This window comes from Lonchura striata, chromosome 27 (assembly GCF_050655825.1).
Source record: "Lonchura striata isolate lonStrDom1 chromosome 27, ASM5065582v1, whole genome shotgun sequence".
NCBI lineage: Eukaryota > Metazoa > Chordata > Aves > Passeriformes > Estrildidae > Lonchura > Lonchura striata.
In genome coordinates this window covers 1012287-1031852 of record NC_140729.1, presented here as the reverse complement: position 1 = coordinate 1031852, position 19566 = coordinate 1012287, and the positions used below count along the sequence as shown (strand labels likewise).

The 19566-nt window shown below is 55.4% G+C and overlaps 1 protein-coding gene across 2 annotated transcripts; it reads right to left on the bottom strand.

The window, feature by feature from the left end:
* Positions 1-1293: 1293 nt before the first annotated feature.
* On the bottom strand, positions 1294-19329 carry SPOP (speckle type BTB/POZ protein). Of its 2 annotated transcripts, XM_085561721.1 has the most exons (11): positions 19167-19329; positions 13142-14059; positions 12957-13087; positions 12106-12227; positions 10727-10878; positions 10046-10173; positions 7399-7576; positions 6614-6669; positions 6025-6147; positions 3856-3998; positions 1294-2371 (listed from the first exon to the last, which is right to left on the bottom strand). In XM_085561721.1, the coding sequence occupies exons 3-11, from the start codon at positions 13032-13034 to the stop codon at positions 2227-2229; spliced, it is 1125 nt and encodes a 374-aa protein (XP_085417847.1). In that variant the 5' UTR covers positions 13035-13087; positions 13142-14059; positions 19167-19329; the 3' UTR covers positions 1294-2226. The 2 variants fall into 2 exon arrangements, with proteins under 2 accessions (XP_085417847.1, XP_021394178.1); XM_021538503.4 differs by lacking the exon at positions 13142-14059.
* Between the last annotated feature and the right edge of the window lie 237 nt (positions 19330-19566).

Genomic DNA, 19566 nt, shown 5'->3' with positions numbered 1-19566 from the left:
AGCCAAATCCTACGGAGCTGCTCCTGCTTTATTTATCCAGTTTATTTTCCAAAAGCTTCCCAGGCCATTTATTTCTCCAATTATTTCATGTGCTGCTCTTTTATTTTTCCCTGGTTTTTTCCCAGTTTCTTTTTCCTGCCCCACTCAGGAAAGTCTCTCCCCCTTTTTGTGCATCCACAGCACCCCCAGCTTTAAATTAAATTGAAATTTATATTTATATTTAAATTAAATGGAAATCAAACACACCCAAGATCTGGGATTGCCAATTTTCCTGCAGCCTGAGCCTGGAATTGCAGCCAAGGAGCAAAGTGGGCAGCAGGTCAGGAAAGGACAAATAAACCCAACCAAACCCTCTCTAATTAAATGTCTTCATATTAAATTAACTCCAAAAAAAGTCATTGGGAACAAGTGCGGGGGGGATTTGGGACACCAGGATGGAGATGAAGGAAAATGGAGGGAGAGGGAGAATTTCAGACAATTAATCCCAGGAAGTGGAGAGAGCCTCAGAAATGGAGTCAAAAAAATGAAATTAAATCAGAATTTGCTCCGTTCCCTTTCCTGGGAGAGCTCCCACGACCAGGAAAAATCCCACAGAAAACACCTGGGACAAACTGGGACAGCCAGGGACAAATCCAGGGAAAAGTCTCCTGGTTTGGATGCTCTGAGGGGCTGGAGCTGGGAGCAGGGACAGGGCAGGGATCAATTCCAGGGATCCATTCCTGGGGGATTCAGGGATCCATTTCAGGGATCCAGGGAGTTGCCAGATCCCTGAAGCCCCTGGGGGTGGAAAACGGAGGGAGAGGAACTCTCCTTCCTCCAGGGATGGAAAATCCGGGACAGGAGATCCCTGATCCATTCCCTGGGATCCATCCCCTGCCCAGCGCGGGCAGTTCAAGCTCAGATCCCTCTGCAACTGCTGCCATTCCCTTCCCAGGGGATTTGAGGCTCATCCCAACATTCCTGGCTGAGGAACATCCCAACTTTCCCTCATCCCAGCCATCCTGAATCCATCAGGATTGTCCTGCTCTCCCTCCTCACCTCCTGGAAGGACCCAGGGCTGGAATCCCACAGGAATCACAAAAAACTCTGGAATTTTGGCCTCACCTGCAAGGAGAAACAACAGATTTGTACTGAAATTCCCCATGCAACATTCCCAAAAAGATCTCCCCTGGTTTCCAGGAACCTCAGGGCACCAGCAGGACACGGCAGAGTGAGGAGAACCTGAGGAGGCTTAAAAACGGAACAGAACTGAAAAAATAACAACGAAAAGAAAAGGCCAGAGATACCACAGGGTACAAAATAGGAATTATTTATATTTTCCAAAAGAAAAACAAAAAGAGTTCCCAGCTATTGAAACATCTCTGCTGTAAGAAGTGACTAAATAGAAAGGGACAGGGCTGGCCCCAGACAGCCAGACCAGGTACAAACAGTGTAAGAATCACGGAGCAACTCAGGGACGTCGCACGCAGCCGTCAGCAAGAGTGAAATTCATCCTGGGGGGGGATCTTGGGGTTTTCTTTCGTTAAAAAAAGAGGGAGGAAAGGGGAAACAAAGCAGGGAAAAATGCCCAGAGCATTTCCCACAATGTTTAAAACAGAAACCGTCGGTGCTGCTCTCGGCTCGAGGGGTCTGCAGTCCTCTCCCAGCACAGCCTTCACCGCCCCTCGCGCTCCGAGCTGACTTTTCATAGGAAAAGGGGGTTTTGAACCATTTTTTCTGTTTGCAGTGGACACACAAGTGCTAGAACAGCAAATTCGTCTCCTGCCGAGGGCAGCGGGGCACGCGCTCGGCTCGGCCGGGACTTGCGGAACGTTTGCCATAAATACTCCTGGAGGTTTCCTCGGCAGAACCTCGGCGCAACTTCTGCCCTCGCTCCTCCCAGAGCCAGCAGAGCCCTCTGCCCCGGGCGTCCCACGCACACAGAGCCCCGGGCCGGGCGTGCCGGGGGAACAGCCGGATCCTGGAGGGCCTCAGGCGGGTGCAAGGGAACACACAGACACAGGGAATCGCAGGAACAGCCCCAGAGCCCACCCTCCCCCCTTTTCCCAAAGTTTCTCGGCGCTGTTGGACAAAGTCTGGATGTCACACGGAGCAGCCTCTTCCCCCCAACAACAGAGTCCAAGCTCCACGGGCCTCGCCGGCTCCCCGGTGCTCAAGGGCTGGGCAGCAGCGGCAGCAGCAGCTGGGGCCGCTTCCAGAAAAGCTCGGGATGAGGGCGGCGGGGGTTTAGGATTGCTTCAGCCGCTTGCGGGGCGGGCCCAGGAACGGGCACTGCGCCGAGGCCAGCGAGCGATAGGCCTCGGCCACCAGGTGCGGGTGCGACACCACCATGGACTTCCAGCCCGACGTCTCCATCACGTCCGAGGCGTGGCTGCAACACAGGCACGGCCGGCTGAGGGGCTGGGGTAGGGGAGAGAGCTGGGATCGGGGCTGGGAATGGGGCTGGGGGAACTGGGAATGGGGCTGGGGTATGGGAGAGAGCTGGGATCGGGGCTGGGAATGGGGCTGGGGGAACTGGGAATGGGGCTGGGGTATGGGGGAGAGCTGGGATTGGGGCTGGGAATGGGGCTGGGGGAACTGGGAATGGGGCTGGGGGAGCTGGGAATGGGGCTGGGGTAACCGGGAATGGGGCTGGGGTAACCGGGAATGGGGCTGGGGTACCGGGAGAGAGCTGGGATCAGGGCTGGGGGAACTGGGAATGGGGCTGGGGTATGGGAGAGAGCTGGGATCAGGGCTGGGGGGGCTGGGAATGGGGCTGGGATCAGGGCTGGGGTAACTGGGAATGGGACTGGGGTAACCAGGAATGGGGCTGGGATAACTGGGAATGGGGCTGGAAATGGGGTTCGGAATGGGGCTGGGGTAACCGGGAGCAAACTGGGACCAGGGACTAGGATAACTGAGAATGGGGGATTAGGATAACCAGGAATAGAAACTGGGAGAACAGGGAGCAGACCACAATCAGGGACTGGGATAACTGGGAACAAACTGGGATTAGAGACAGGAATAACTGGGAGCAAACTGGGATTAGGGACCAGGATAGTGGGAGCAGCCCTCCAGGTTCTTCCCAGGCCTGAGGAGCTCGGGGGTTTCCTCCTCCTGGGCTCCCTCAGGTGTCTGAGGGGTTTGGCCCCACTCCAGGCCGGGAGCTCAGGAGGAAAAGCTGCAGTAGATTCCAGGGGGGATGGCAGAACACAGAGCTCACCCCAAGCCCAGCTCTCGGCACAGGAGCGCTTTAAATTGATATAAAAAGCCCTGGAAGAACTGCACCCAGTGACAGAAATGTTCCATTTATTAAAGCTTGGCAGGGATTTTCCATCTGCTGCTGGATTGAGAGCTGGGATCAATCCCTCAGCATCAAATCATGGAATGCTTTGGGGTGGAAGGAGCTGAAAGCTCCCCCAGCTCCATGGGCAGGGATGGCTCCTGCTATCCCAGGCTGCTCCCGGCCAGGACCATTCCAGGATCAGAATTCCCTGATCCTCCCCTGCCTGCACCTCCTGGTGATCCCAGCAAGCTCCAGAGCAGCTCCCGGGCTGTTCCCACTCTGGACAGCCCCAGGGGACAATTCTGGCCTGGGTTTGGGGCAATTCCACATGTGGAATGCTGGATAAATCATGGGAGGGAATCCAAAAATAAGAGAGGAGAACCTTCCCTGCGTGGGCCAGCCCAGGAGTGGGAACCCTGCTGCTCCCGAGGAACAGCTCACAACAAATCCTGGAATCCTGGGGGTGGGAGGGAGCCCAGCCTGGGTTTGTGTGGAGTGAGCAGTGAGAGGGGAAAGGGGAAAGGAAAAGGGGAAAGGGGAAAGGAAAAGGGGAAAGGGGAGGGTTTGTCCATCCTGGAGCAATTACTCACTAATTAATGAAGTCCACGGCCTGGGTTTTGAGCTGGTCTGCGCTGTGCAGGTCAGCCAGGATCAGGATCTCAGCTGCATTCTCCACAGACAGGTTACTGCAGAGAGCATCCTCACACATCACCTTCAGCCTCTCCAGGGCATACTGGGGACAAAACCATGGAATTACACCTGGAATTACACCTGGGTGTGCCCAGGGACCCTCACATATCACCTTCAGCCTCTCCAGGGCATGCTGGGGACAAAACCATGGAATTACACCTGGAATTACACCTGGGTGTGCCCAGGGACCCTCACACATCACCTTCAGCCTCTCCAGGGCATGCTGGGGACAAAACCATGGAATTACAGCAGGGAACAGCTCAGGGGGGTGGGAACCCCCAAGTTGTGCTCCTCCAGTTCAGGTTTGCACCCAGGAATGTTCTGTGCCCTGAGCTGGGATCCATTTGTGGGATCTTTGCCAGGGGATCAGCTCCATCACCACAAATTGGTCTATGATTAACTGGTTTTAGGTTCTGACTGAGATTTCCCCGTTAGGATTGGATTCAAATGCAGAATTCCAGCTCGTGAAGCCCTGAAGCCTGGCTCATAACAGAGGCAGAGCACTCGGAGTTTTCTCTGGCAAATTGAGAGGGCAAATCAAATTTCTTTGCTAATCTGTCTCAATAAATAAAGCAGTTTATGAGGCCAGCCATGAGTTTGGATAATTGCCTGTCAGAGCCTCGAAATGTAACAAATAAAGCTGGGCACTCTCCTGCTGGAGATGGAACATTCTCCTCCATGTATCCACTTTTTAGTTCCATTTTTGCTACAAATAACTCATTTTTAATTACATTGTTGGCCCCCAGTGGCCACTGTGGGCTCTCAGCAGCAACATTTCCCCTTCCTCGTTTTTTAATTCCACCTCAGCTCCCCCCAGCCTCCTGCACCCGGAGCTCCTGAAGTTGAATTTTGGTTGGTTTTGGGCTAATTACAGCTTTTTCCTAAGAGACAGCAGAGCTCTGAGGGAGCTGCTTCAGTCCCCCGGGTAAATATTGGTTGCTTTATGTGCTTTCATGGAGGAGTTTTTTATTCCTGCTTTTAAGGCACACAATGAGCTGGAAAGGGAAAGCAAAGCTGTGTTAAAAGGCAAGGAAGTCAGAATTAAAGCTCTCCCTGCCTTAAGTGCTGCTCCTCCAGCCAATACCTTAGAATATTGGATAAATGTGGGGATGGCTGTGACCGCTCCTGGAATCTCCTGGCTCTGATTCCCACCTCAATCCTGGCTGGAATGGAGCTTTTCCCCCCTGACCCAGCCCTGGGATGGAGCCCAAGGACACAAAGGGGCACAAAGCACCCCCAGCCCAGGAGAATCCCAGGAGTAGGGAAAATCCCAGGAGCAGGGAAAATCCCAGGATTCCAGGAGCAGGGAAAATCCCAGGATTCCAGGAGCAGGGCAGAATCCCAGGATTCAGGCTCCAGACTGGATCTTTCCCTAGCACTGAGTCGCTTCTAAGGGAAAAAAGAAGAAAAAAGGAATACTTTTGGTGGCAAATGATAGATTTTCAGGGGTTAACAGAGCTCTCACTCCCATCTCTGGGGCTGCAAAGGGAGGGGGGAGAGCCCCAGGGAATTCCAGCAGAGCCCCAGGGAATTCCAGAGCTCCCAGGAGCTGCAGGGGCTGTCACTGCAGCAGGAAAACCAACACCATTTCCCACTCCTCCATTTCCAGAGCCTCAGGGCTGGCAGGAGAACTGTTTGTCCAGACTCAGCACTGCTCTGGGGATTTGGGAATAACCACACGGAGAAACATCCCCGGGTCTGCTCTGTAATTGTCTTTGCAGCCCAGCTCGGATCATGCTGAGCAGGCTCTTCTGGGAGCTCCAAAAATCCTTAAAAATGAGCAGTAGAGCAAAAATTCCTGATGGTTTAATGGGAAGATCTGCAGCAGAGTCCTCTGGAAGCTTCAAAAATGCTCAAAAATGAGCAGTGGAGACAGAAATCCCTGATGGATCTCCAGCTGTGCAGCTCCAGGTGTGTTCTCTGTCGATCTGCTGGTCCAGGTGTGCTCCCAGATTTCCCTGGAAGCCTCAGTTCTGAGGAACCTGCCCATCCCAGGGCTCTGGGAGCACTGTGGAGAGGAAATCCCATGGCATTCCAGCTCCCCCAGCACCCCTAAATCCCGAGTTTACCTTGTCAGCAGCTGCCAGCAGGTCATCAGCCATCTTGTCCAGGTTTGGGGCCTTCCCGGTGTAAATGAAACACATCATTTCCTTGAAAACCTCGGGCTCCACGTCGTTGATCTCAACCCGGTTCTGCAGGGGGAAAACGGAGCCTTTTGGGGTCTGCCCAGGACCTCCAGGGCTCCTCCTGCCCCAGAACCCTTCAGTGCCACAGGGAAATCGGGTACGAGGAGCTGGACTTGAGAAAGAAAGGGAAAAAAAGGGGGAAACGGAAGGGGGGAAATGGAAATGGAGGGGGGAAATGGAAATGGAGGGGGAAATGGAAATGGAGGGGGAAATGGAAATGGAGGGGGAAATGGAAGGGGGGAAATGGACAGGGAAAATGGAGGGGAGAAAGGAAATATCTGGATGGAGCAAGAACAACTCCCACATTCTCCACCTGCCCCTGTCCCCCTCAGGCTCCTTCCCAAGGGAACAAAGGCACAGCTGACCCCGGATCCCTTTCCCTGCTCCCTGCAGGAGCAGAGGGGAGCAGCAGCAGTGCCAGGGGATGCCCTGGGCAGGGCCTTTCCCTTCTGGGGGTGCTGCTGGCTCTCACCTTTTTGCTCTCCTCCATCTCGTGCTCGAACATGGCGCTGAACACCGGGGAGCGTGCTGCGGGGGGAACGGGACCCCTGGGAGTGCTGCAGCCTCTGGGCAGGGCTGCTGCTGCTGCCAGCACCTCCCACAGGGACTGCCCGGGACAATGGCATTCCCAGAGCAGCTGGGGCTGCTCTGGATCCCTGGGAGTGTCCCAGGCCAGGCTGGATGGGGCTGGGAGCACCCTGGGATTGTGGAAGGTGTCCCTGCCATGGATGAGCTCTGAGCTCCCTCCATCCCACACCATTGCCTCCATCCCAAACCATTGCCTCCATCCCAAACCACTCCTCCCTCATTCTCCCATTCCCTCCACACCCCCAATCCCTCCATCCCAAACCATTCCCAAACCATTCCCTCCATCCCAAACCACTCCCTCCACCCCAAGCCATTCCCAAACCACTCCCCCCACCCCAAACCATTCCCCTATTCCCTCCATCCCAAACCATTCCCAAACCAATCCCTCCATCCCAAACCACTCCCCCCACTCCCTACAATCCAAACCATTCCCAAACCATTCCCTCCATCCCAGACCATTCCCAAACCACTCCCCCCACCCCAAACCATTCCCCTATTCCCTCCATCCCAAACCATTCCCAAACCAATCCCTCCATCCCAAACCACTCCCCCCACTCCCTCCAATCCAAACCATTCCCAAACCATTCCCTCCATCCCAGACCATTCCCAAACCACTCCCCCCACCCCAAACCAGTGCCCGTCTCCCCGGCAGCCCCAGGGCTCACCCACCTGCCAGGATGGCTTTGTGGCCCTTGAACTCCTGGCCGGCCACGCAGAGGCAGCAGTCGGTGAAGCGCGAGTTCTCCCAGAGCCCGCCCAGCTCGTCGGCCAGGCGGCACTCGGGCACCTTCACCATGTTCATGGTGTTCTGCCCCGAGATGTTCACCGAGTCCTGCACCACGCTCACCTGGGCACAGGGACACTCACACACTGCCCTGCCCTGCCCTGCAGCTCTGCCCAGGCACCGGGGGTAAAACTTCCCCGCTTTTAAAGGATCCTTTGCAGAGATCCCTGCAGCGGGTTGGGGGTTTGGGTGTCCATCCCAAATCCCAAACCCCACAGGCAGATTTCCCTCCCAGCCCCACGCTGACAGCACGTCCATGCAATTCAGGAGGTTTCTGAAGGAAGTGGAACCGGATTTTTGCTCTTTCCCGATTTTTTCCAGACACCACACCTGACCCAGTTTCTCCTTCCATGCTTGTGAAACCTCCCCAATCAATAATGCAACAGCCACCACTCCAGGGGAAATGAGGGACACACAGAGCTCCCAGAGCCCAGCACAGACCCCACAGGGGCAGGGGCTGACCCCTCAGTGCCCTCCTGCTTCTCCTCCCAGGAGAGCTAAATATTCTACAGCACAATTAAACCCCGCTCCAGACTGAGCTCCACAAAGCCCAGCTTTGTCAGACAGGGAGGGGGATCTGGAGCAGGCAGATCCCCAATCCCTGCTCCAAAGGTGAGGAATCTCCTCCAGAAGGGCCTCGCTGGGAGCCCGTGCAGCACCAGCCCCGTGGTTAAACCACAGCTGCAGCAGAGGCCAATTAGCAAACTCAGTGATTAATTGTGCCCTGCTGCAAGCGGGAGTGATGGAGGGGAAGCAGAGGTGAGGCCATTCCCTGGATTTGCTGTGCAGCCCAAGGTAAATTCCAGTTCTGTTCAGGACCACTGGGCAAGGGAGAGCAAGGACAGCCAGAGAAGGTCCACAGGGTGGGAAAGGAGAAGGGAAGCAGGGAGTGAAGAAAAAGAAAAAGAAAAAGAAAAAGAAAAAGAAAAAGAAAAAGAAAAAAGAAATCCCAGCCTTGGATGCCAAACTAGGTAAGGATTTGTTTCTGCCACACCAGACTCTCCTTTCTCCTCCCATTTTGTGCTCAAGGAAGGGCTCCCTCCATCCCTAGGAATTTCTGCTGCTGATCAAACAACATTGAGATGTTTGCTCATTTAAACATGTGCATGATTGTGATGGCCAAAACCTGGGAAAAAAAACACCTCTAAAGCAAACCAAAAACCCCCCAAAAATCCCAGCTGTCAAAGGACTTTGAAGCCCTTCTTTTATTCCTGAAAGAAAACACAGCAAAAGAAAAGACTCCCAGAAAAAAGTGCAGGAGATGCAAGGAGAGAACAACTTGTTCTGCTCTCTTCTGGCAAAAAAAAAACAGCTCCAGGAGAGGGTTTGCAGTTAAAAAGACAATGGGAGTGAAGCAGAGGAAGCTCTGAAGACATTAAATTAGAGTTTCTATTTGCTCATTAAGGTTTTTCAACTTAAATATCTGGGTTTGGAAATAACTGGCTGAATCTTTGCCTGGAATAGCACAAGTGAAATAATAATGATGTTGTAGAAAAACACCAACACGGTGACCAGAAAATGGTGATTACTGCAAAATTCCCTTTTCTCACATTTTTCTCTTTGCTTGCTGTGCAGACACATTGAAGGAAATAAACAGAAGCTCACTTTTATTGAGCAGGGCAGTTCCCAGTGCAAACCCAGGCTGTGATTATCCCAAGCAGGCCCCAAATCAAGGAGCACAAACAGAGGGATGGGAACACCAAAGCACCAGGAAATGATCCTCAAACCTGCCCAGTTCCCACCACCACTCCAGGGAAAAGCCCAGCAGGAAGCAGCCAAAAGGCAGAGGGATGAAGCAGGCAGGGAAAAAGAAACAGGCAGAGTAGAGAACCCCAGGGTGAAAACACCGAGCAGTGATTCCCAACCCCATGAGAGCGGGGCAAGGGATGGCTCAGCCCTGCCTGGGGAGCTGTGTGGGGCTGGGGTTCTGTGGGGCTGGGAGCTGTGTGGGGCTGGGAGCTGTGTGGGGCTGGGGCTCTGTGGGGCTGGGGCTCTGTGTGGGGCTGGGAGCTGTGTGGGGCTGGGGCTCTGTGTGGGGCTGGGAGCTGTGTGGGGCTGGGGCTCTGTGGGGCTGGGGAGCTGTGTGGGGCTGGGGCTCTGTGGAGCTGGGAGCTGTGTGGGGCTGGGAGCTGTGTGGGGCTGGGGCTCTGTGTGGGGCTGGGAGCTGTGTGGGGCTGGGGCTCTGTGTGGGGCTGGGAGCTGTGTGGGGCTGGGGAGCTCTGTGGGGCTGGCCCTGCCTGGCTGGGAGCTGTGTGGGGCTGGCCTGGGAGCTGTGTGGGGCTGGCCCCGCCCAGCTGGGAGCTGTGTGGGGCTGGGAGCTGTGTGGGGCTGGGAGCTGTGTGGGGCTGGGGCTCTGTGTGGGGCTGGGGCTCTGTGGGGCTGGGGAGCTCTGAGGGGCTGGGAGCTGTGAGGGGCTGGGGCTCTGTGGGGCTGGGAGCTGTGTGGGGCTGGGGAGCTCTGTGGGGCTGGGAGCTGTGTGGGGCTGGGAGCTCTGTGGGGCTGGGAGCTGTGTGGGGCTGCAGCACGCCTCACCTCACAGAACAGGGTCAGTTTGTCATCTGGCAGGAGCCCGTTGGCCTCGTCCAGCAGGAAATCTCTCCTGATGAACTTCTTGAAGCCCCAGTCCTTGCCTTGCACGAAGCGATAGGCGCGCTGGCTCTCTGCAGGGTAGGCCTGGCTTAACCCGGGCCGGGGCACAGCAAAGCCCAGAGCCTGGCCCAGGGCACAGCAAAGCCCAGAGCCTGGCCCAGGGGCACAGCAAAGCCCAGAGCCTGGCCCAGGGCACAGCAAAGCCCAGAGCCTGGCCCAGGGGCACAGCAAAGCCCAGAGCCTGGCCCAGGGGCACAGCAAAGCCCAGAGCCTGGCCCAGGGGCACAGCAAAGCCCAGAGCCTGGCCCAGGGGCACAGCAAAGCCCAGAGCCTGGCCCAGGGGCACAGCAAAGCCCAGAGCCTGGCCCAGGGCACAGCAAAGCCCAGAGCCTGGCCCAGGGCACAGCAAAGCCCAGAGCCTGGCCCAGGGGCACAGCAAAGCCCAGAGCCTGGCCCAGGGGCACAGCAAAGCCCAGAGCCTGGCCCAGGGACACAGCAAAGCCCAGAGCCTGGCCCAGCTCACCCCATGAGGGGTTTCACCCACCCAGAGGGGTATCACCCACCCCAGGAGGGGTTTCTCTCCCCCAGAGGGGTCTCACTCCCCCCAGGAAGGGTCTCACTCACCCATGGCCTTGGTCTCCTCTCCCTTGGCGTTGAGGATGGAGAACTTGAACTTGGCTCTGACCTCGCTCTTGGGGCAGCTGACCAGCAGCAGGTACAGGGACAGGTAATCCTTGCTCTCCTCGTCCAGCCCCTTGGGGTTCACACGTAAACACCTGCAAAAGGGGGGTGGGAATGTCAGGGAGGGCACCGTGGCATTTTCACATTTGCACAGCAAACAAGGGCTGATAACGATCCCTGAGCCCCAGGGGAGCACGGGGGCTGGAAGGGGCAGAGCTGGGGTACAGCTGCACTCCCACATTGAGAAAAACACCCAGGAATTATGGCAGCCCACCAAATCCCTAGGGAAAAGAGCAGGGAGAAGGGCTGGAATCACTGAGAAGCCCCCAGGATACCAATCCTCACAAAAGGAAAGTGAAATAAATAAAATGGAGGCAATGGCCTTGAGGAAGTACAACAAATGCAGAGAAATGGTTGATAAAATTCCACAGGAGGCAACTGCAAGGAACAAGAGATTTCTGGAAGGTTGGTGGTTCTTGAACACAAAAAAAACAGGGTTAAAAGGAAAAACACCTCCTGTGTGAAGAAAAGGCAGGAAGAGGCTCTTCCATGACCTGAAACATGACACAGAATCCACCAAGAACAAAAAGCAGACAGATAATGAACAGCTCCCACACACAGGGACCAAATCCACAGATCCAGATGTTCCAGGGAGGGCTGAGAGCAGAGGGGACAAAGGTGACAGGAACAAAGGCAGGCCAAGGAAAGCACAGCTCTGCCACCCAAAGGAGGGAGCTCACACTGTATCCCATGGATACAATTCATCCAGGGGCTGCTTTCCCACCAGTGGTACTGAAAAGGGAAATTCTGAACTACTCAGCAGCAGGCTAAAACCAGGAATCAGAGCCCATGGATGCACCAGGACACAGCTCAGAGCAGACACAGGCTCTGAGCAAAGTCCACTCTGAGTTACTGGAAATGACTGAGGCCTTGGGAAGATAAGCAAGGTTTCGAGGACAGGGAAAGGCCCAAATGAGGTCACCCTGAAGAGGCAGCAGCTCCTGGGCAGGAGCAGTGAGAGGATGCTGGCACTTCCCTCATCCCTGAGCTGCCACTCACAGAAAGGGAATTCACAGCAGGAAAAATTCACTTTAGAACCCCATGGAGTATGAGGGGCTGGATTTGGGGGGTGATTTGGGCTGTGCACCCTCACAGCCTCACCTGGGTTCATCACAGAAATCTGCTTTGAAGGTAAAGATTGGTTTGTGTGCAAACCCTGCTGAGGTGTTGGGGCTCACACGTGCAGGATAACCGGGTTTTCATGGATTCCCTGGCCCAGCCCCACAGCCCAGCTGGGATGAGCCCCTCTCCCTGGGCCTCACCACTTGAGTTTGTCGTTGGCTCCAGAGGAAAAGGTCGAGCTCTTGATGACCTCCCCCATCTCCTCCCGGCAGAAGCTGAAGTTGTTGATGGTCCACATGTAGGAGAACTTCACCACCTTGATCTGCATGGAGAGAACAGAGCGTGGGATCAGCCCTGCCCATCCCAGAGGGACAAAGTGCAGCCCCCAGCTCCAGGTGGGGGACCTGGCACGGAGCTCCAGGGCTCCTGAGAGACAACTGCAGTGTGGGGCTGGGGTAACTGCTGTGTAACTGCCGAGTAACTGCCCTGTGTGTGACTACAGTGATTGCTGTGCAACTGCTGCGTGTAACTAGAGCGTGTGACTGTGGTGTGTAACTGCAGTGTGTGATTGCTGCATTTAACTAGTGTGTAACTGCCCTGTGTATAACTCCCCTGTGTATAACTCCCCCGTGTAACTGCCCTGTGTATAACTGCAGTGTGTAACTCCCCTGTGTAAGAGCCATGTGTGTAACTGCAGTGTGTGATTGCTGTCTTTAACTAAAGTGTGTAACTGCAGTATGTGATTGCTGTGTTTAACTGGAGTGTGTAACTCTGTGTTAACTAGAGTGTGTAACTCCCCTGTGTAAGTGCCCTGTGTGTAACTCCCCCATGTGTAAGTGCCCTGTGTGTAACTGCAGTGTGTGATTGCTATGTTTAACTAGTGCGTAACTGCTTTGTGTAATTCCCCCATGTAAGTGCCCTGTGTGTAATTGCCCTGCGTGTAACTGTAGTGTGTAAGTGCCCTGTGTGCAACTCCCTGTGTGTGACTGCAGTGTGTAAATGCCCTGTGTGTGACTCCCCTGTGTAAGTGCAGCCCCCAGCCCCAGCTGACCTGTGTGTAGCACCAGCTCTCGGCCACGGGCCCGCTGGACATCTCTGCCGGAGGGGGGGGACTCGGCACCCTGGACATCGCCAGCTTGGAATCGGGCAGGGCACAGGCGGCAGGAAACGGAGATCTGGGACCTGGGAGAGAGGAGCCACAGAGATCAGAACCAGCAGGGAATGGAGATCTGGGACCTGGGAGAGAGGAACCACAGAGATCAGAACCAGCAGGAAACAGAGATCTGGGACCTGGGAGAGAGGAGCCACAGAGATCAGAACCAGCAGGGAATGGAGATCTGGGACCTGGGAGAGAGGAGCCACAGAGATCAGAACCAGCAGGGAATGGAGATGTGGGACCTGGGAGAGAGGAACCACAGAGATCAGAACCAGCAGGGAACGGAGATCTGGGACCTGGGAGAGAAGAGCCACAGAGATCAGAACCAGCAGGGAATGGAGATCTGGGACCTGGGAGAGAGGAACCACAGAGATCAGAACCAGCAGGGAATGGAGATCTGGGACCTGGGAGAGAGGAGCCACAGAGATCAGAACCAGCAGAAAATGGAGATCTGGGACCTGGGAGAGAGGAACCACAGAGATCAGAACCAGCAGGGAACGGAGATCTGGGACCTGGGAGAGAGGAGCCACAGAGATCAGAACCAGCAGGGAATGGAGATCTGGGACCTGGGAGAGAGGAACCACAGAGATCAGAACCAGCAGGGAACGGAGATCTGGGACCTGGGAGAGAGGAGCCACAGAGATCAGAACCAGCAGGGAATGGAGATCTGGGACCTGGGAGAGAGGAGCCACAGGGATCAGAACCAGCAGGGAATGGAGATCTGGGACCTGGGAGAGAGGAACCACAGAGATCAGAACCAGCAGGGAATGGAGATCTGGGACCTGGGAGAGAGGAGCCACAGAGATCAGAACCAGCAGGGAATGGAGATCTGGGACCTGGGAGAGAGGAGCCACAGAGATCAGAACCAGCAGGGAATGGAGATCTGGGACCTGGGAGAGAGGAGCCACAGAGATCAGAACCAGCAGGAAATGGAGATCTGGGACCTGGGAGAGAGGAGCCACAGAGATCAGAACCAGCAGGAAACGGAGATGTGGGACCTGGGAGAGAGGAGCCACAGAGATCAGAACCAGCAGGGAATGGAGATCAGCTGCACCTAGCAGGGAGAGGAACCACCAAAATCAGCAACCAGCACAGAAGTGGGGGCTGAGCTGCACCTGGGGGGCACAGAGAGGCAGACAGAAACCATCAGAACTGAGGACAAATCAAACCAACTCAAGGGGTTCCATCTCCCTCGAAACACCTTCAAAACGTGATGTTACACTGAGTGTTTCACTGAAACATTTCCAGCCAGCACAAAGCACCCCAAAGCCCAGCCTGGGGCCCAGGACGGAGGGATTTGGCAGAGGGAAGAGCCCGGCTGAGCCTTCTGCTCACGGCTCTGTGTCCTGCAGCACCTCACCACAACGGGGTCACGGATTCCTCCAGCAGGAGCAGCAGCCAGGGAAGGCAGGCAGGGTTTTTGGGATTGGCCACCTGTCTGCACGCTGAGCAACAAGATGGTCAGGGATGGAAAGGCTTCAGCAGGAGAAACACAGGGAATAAATAAATAAACCACGAGAGCAGGCCATGAAACTGCATTCTGTTGTTAAAACTGCAGTAAATGTCAGTGATTTGGTTTGTAACAAACACCTTTTTACTCGTTGCCACACAAGGTACTCCGATCTCTGAAAATGCAACTTGTATTTAAGAAGAGTTAAAAGGATGGATTTAAAAACTTAAAATAACTTTAGAATCCCCTGAAACAGCAGTTCCACACATCCCTGGCCAGAAGGTGGGAATGAAACCTCTAGCCACAACCAGCTCCTGGTCTTCTCCTTGACAGGGAATTCTCCACTGGCTGGGTTTGCCTGCTCAGGACACTTCAGAGGTCACCAGGTGTCACCTCCCCAGCAGCGCTGGCACCTCTACATGGGAGCTGGATGGAAAAGCACGGCAGGCACAGAGGTTTGAGGGAAATATTTGGGAAATAATTCAGATATCGTGGCTCAGGAGAGGCAGGGACACACGTCAGACACAGGCAGAAATAACAAAGCACAGGAAAACAAAACAGAAAATATTATTTTATGGCCCCCTGTGTACAGTGAGAGTTTGCTACTGCTTGGCTATAAATAACAAACTCCTGGCTCGGGACAGAGTTAACATCACAGCTCAGAGCAGAGTGAGTCTCACCCCATTCCCAAGCACTTCCAGATGGAGACATTGGATCCGAGGGCAGAGCCAGAGCACCGGGGAAGCACAGGAAACGCTCCCTTGTCCCCCTGTCCTGCCAAAATCCCCTCCAGGCTCCACAGCTCAGCTCTGCCTCCAGCAGGGAAACCCCTGAGACCTCACCTGCCACAGGTGGGCACAAAAACCCAACAAACAATCCTGGAACAGACTCCGGAATCACCGGACTTTTGTCCCAAAAATCAGTCATTTTCTGCATCTCAGGGTAAACCAACACCCTCCTAAGAAACGCAGCAGAAATTCCCAGGAATTTCCACTTCCAGACAGGTTTATTCCCGGAAAGGGAACTCAGGGCAGGCTGGGAAAGAAGGAAGGAGATTTTTAATTGAGGGGTTCAAAAGATGAGTGGCTGCTCCTGGGGCCAGCAAAGCATCAAAAAGTGCCTGGGAACAATCAGGGAGAGGGAGCAGGACGGGCTCATGGAGCAGGAAAACAAGGGATGAGGCAGGAAAAGCTCCTTTACTCCCTGCATCCTTCAAAGCCTCGGGAAGGACAGCAGGAGGGTGGCTTTGGAACAGGAAAAAGGGGGGAAAGGGCAGGGAATGAAAGGGCAGAGCTGCCCATTCCTGGAGCAGTGTGGGCAGAGCAGCAATCAAAGCCACCCTTCAAAGACAACACAAATTCCTGAATGACTTTTTCACCTGGCCCGGGACAGCAAACAAACTCGTACCTGTCCAGCTCTGCTTTCAGAGCCCTGCAGCCTCTGCTGGCCCTGCCAGGCCGCTGCCACCACGGGGGCTGTGCCAGCTGGGTGTCCCCTCCAGGGACCCGAAATCCCGGGCAGGGATTTCACCTGCTGAAAAGTCTCTGCGTGACACGACCCAAAATGTCCCTGAATGCTGTAAATTAAATGCTGAGCACTCCAGAGCATTTTCACCAATTACTGACCTCACAGGACCCCTAATATCTAAAATTAGCCCATTTTCAGATTAACCTCTGGACTTCTGCTGTGTTTAATTCTGCCCCAGGTGTGCACAAGGCCGTTCTCTGCTGATGGAAAATTATTTCTGTTATCACAAGTTGGATCAATTTTCAAAGCCCCAGCGTTGCTGTGTTTAATTCACAGCCCAAGTGTGACACCAGACCCAGCCTCAAATGCACAACTTAAACCTTGTGTTTGTGCCTAAAGCCATTTTTAAATCTTAAACCAGAACATTCCCAGGAGGATCTGTAACACAGGCTGAGAAAAGCTGAACCGAGGTCTTAATATGAAAATTTCAGCCCTATTTTCTCTAAAACCAGCAGATCCTCCTGGGTTCTGCTGCATCCATGGCCAAACCAGCACCTTCCAGATGGGAATGTTCAATCCCTGCCAAAATCCTGACTTTATGAACTCTACAGATGCCTAAAAATAAACTTTATAAACTCCACAGATGTCTAAAAATCCCTGGAGCTGAGAGGCCAGCGACACCTCGGATCACAGCACTGCAAGCCCTGCCTGCAGCCAGAGAATTCCCTCCCAGGACACCCAGGAATTCCCCAGGCACTGACCACAGTCAGGTCTTTGGTGCCTTTCCAGCCCTAAAAACAGGGAGGGAAAACCCCAAAACAACCCCAGCCCCTCCTCCCAGTTCCAGCTCATCCCTGCTCTGTGTTCTCCTCCTCCTCAGGCGTGCACAGCAGCACAGAGACTTCCAGAACCTCTCGTGGAACAGCACAAACCCCACAGGGATCCCCCACAGCTCCTGGCCCTGCACAGGCCATCCCAAAATCCCATCCCTGGGCAGCCTTGGGAATGTGCTCATTCCCTGGGGAGCTGTTCCAGTGCTCCACCACCCTCTGGGGGAAGAGCTTTCCCCTAAAATCCACCCTAAATCCCTAAAATCCAGCCCAAATCCCTCCTGACACTGCCCTCAGGTCCTGTCCCTGCTCACCAGAGAGGAGAGCTCAACACTCAATTACCACTCAGCTCCTTCCTCCCACAGCAGGCACTGAAGGGACATTTAAAAACAGGAAAACAACAACAAAAAGAATCCAATCGATTCCCAGATCAGCTTCTGAACAGCAGCAGCTCCTCCGCCTCCTCGAGGGTACAAACGCCTCACCCCACAGCAGCTTCCTGCCCTGTCAGGTGTTTCTGGACTTGGCCACACGTTCTCATTCCAGGGCTCTCAACTCCCAGCACAGAAACTCCCGGCAGCAGCTCCTGGACTGAGAACGAAGGAGCAGCTCTCTCACTGAAAGGGTTTTGGCCGTCCCCGTTTGTTTATTTTGGGCTTTCTCCATTTTCCGACAGGTTTGTGCTGCGTTTCCTCTCTGCACCGAGCAGCAAAGCCCAGCAGAGCGAGGCTGAGGAGCCAGAGGGATCTTACATAATCCTCCAGCCGTGCAGCAGCTCCAGCCGGAGCGGGCGGGGAGCAGGGATCCCACGGAATTCCCGTGGGGTTCCCAGGCTGCAGCTCCCCCTGCTCGGGGAGCAGCAGCTCCTGCCCGAGCTGCCAGGGATAACGCCCAGGCCCGGCACGATCCCGAGTTCCAGGGGGGCAGGAGCCAGCAGCAAACCCACGCCGGGCACTGCCAGGAGCGAGGCCGGGACGTGCCCAGGACAATCCCGCTGGCAGCAAGATCAGCCCGCAGTCCCTGCCCAGGAGAGGCTCCCAGATTAACCCCAGTGGAAACTGGGCCAGAGCTGCTCAGTTAACTGGTTTAACATCTAGCAGGGACACGGGCAGCACCGGAGCCTCCTCCACAGGAAAGCAGCAGGAAACTGGAGGAAGGATGGCATAAGAAACTGTGGGGGTTTGAAGCGATTCAGTGTGGGCTGGGCTGGCAGTGATGCCCTCACTTTAACCCCCCTCCCTGACCTGTGTTTGTGCCCAAATCCTCGAGATTTTGGGGAGAAAAGGGGTAGTTTTGTACCAGGAACTCTACTCCAGCCAATCAGGCTGGCAAATGTGGGAGCAGTTTCCATTTGATGGGCACAGTTCTGTGCCACTGTCCACTGCTGATGCAGGGACAGGACGACACCCTCTGAGCATTCTGCTGCTGGGCTGTCCCAAGCTCAATCAAAACACAGTAACAAAAGGGGGGAAAAAATATGTTTTTTCAGGTCACAACAAAACAAGGGAGAAAATGACACCAAATCATTGTGGGCAGCTGGTTGGAAAATGTCACTGAAAGGGAAATCAGGTGGATGTTTCACTGAAATAATTCAGGGTTTAGAGTTCTGTTTGATAAAGCAAAAATAAGTGTCATGCTTCAAACTCTCAGAGGGCTTCACAACAAGCCACCACTTAGAGCTCCAAAGGTAAAGTGGGAAAAAAAGAGGAAATGAGGGAGAAGTGTTTCTTTTCCTTATGTCACAACACAAACACATTCAGCCATGCTGTTAGGGAGAGCTGACAGCAGGTCTCATCACAGCTGAGATCCTCCTGCCCCTCTCAGAACTGCTGTCAGACCCAGACCATTCCGTCTCCCACTCCAGGCGCTCTTTCCCCTCTGGAACACCAGGAATGCGGACGATGCTTGGCAGCAGCAGAGCTCCGGGATGGCCCCAGCTCCCCGGGAAAGGGAATAATTTCCCTTTCCACACTGCAGGATGATGCACCATTTCCTCCAAGCAGCACCACAGGCCCGACCCTGGCCTGGGGAGCAGAGCCGCGAGCCCGGCTGCCGTTCCCAGCGAGCGCAGCCCCGCTGCTGCCGGGGGAACGGGCTCCCATTGTGGCCAGGCCACAACCTGTCACCCTCAGCGCCCGGGCCGGCGCTCCCACCGCGGCCCGCCTCGCCGCTCCCCACTCCGGCTCCCTCACCGGCTCCAGGCACCCGCAGCCCCTGTCCCCCCGCCTGCCGGCCTCCAGCAATCCCCGCTCCAGGTCTGTCCCCAACTTTTCCCCGCCACCCTCCCTCCCCCCCTCGTCCCTCAGGCCCTGCGCTCCCCCCCCACTCCCGTCACAACTCCTTCCCCTCCGCTCTCACCTCGCGGCCCGAGGAGCGGCCCCGCCGGCGGTGCGGCGCTGCTGGGAGGCCGGAGGGAGGCGGGGAGCGCTGCCCGGGCGGGTGCGGTGTGTGGGGACGGCGGCCGGACCCCGCAGCCCCCTCAGGAGACCACCGGCAGGCAGGGATCACTATTTGGCAGCATGTCCTCCCGGGCCGCTCTCCGCCGAGCGCGACCGGCGGATCACTATTGCGCAGGTGCCCGCAGCAGCTCAGCGCGCATGCGCGCGGTGCCGGGGCGGCGCGCGTGGGGGGGGGCCGGGATATGGCGCTGCCCTGCGCTCCCCTCACGGCCGCGCACGCGCGCTGCGGGGCTGACGCCGCCGGTCACGCCCACCGCCCTTTTTTTTTTTTTTTTTTTTTTTTTTTTTTTTTTTTTTTT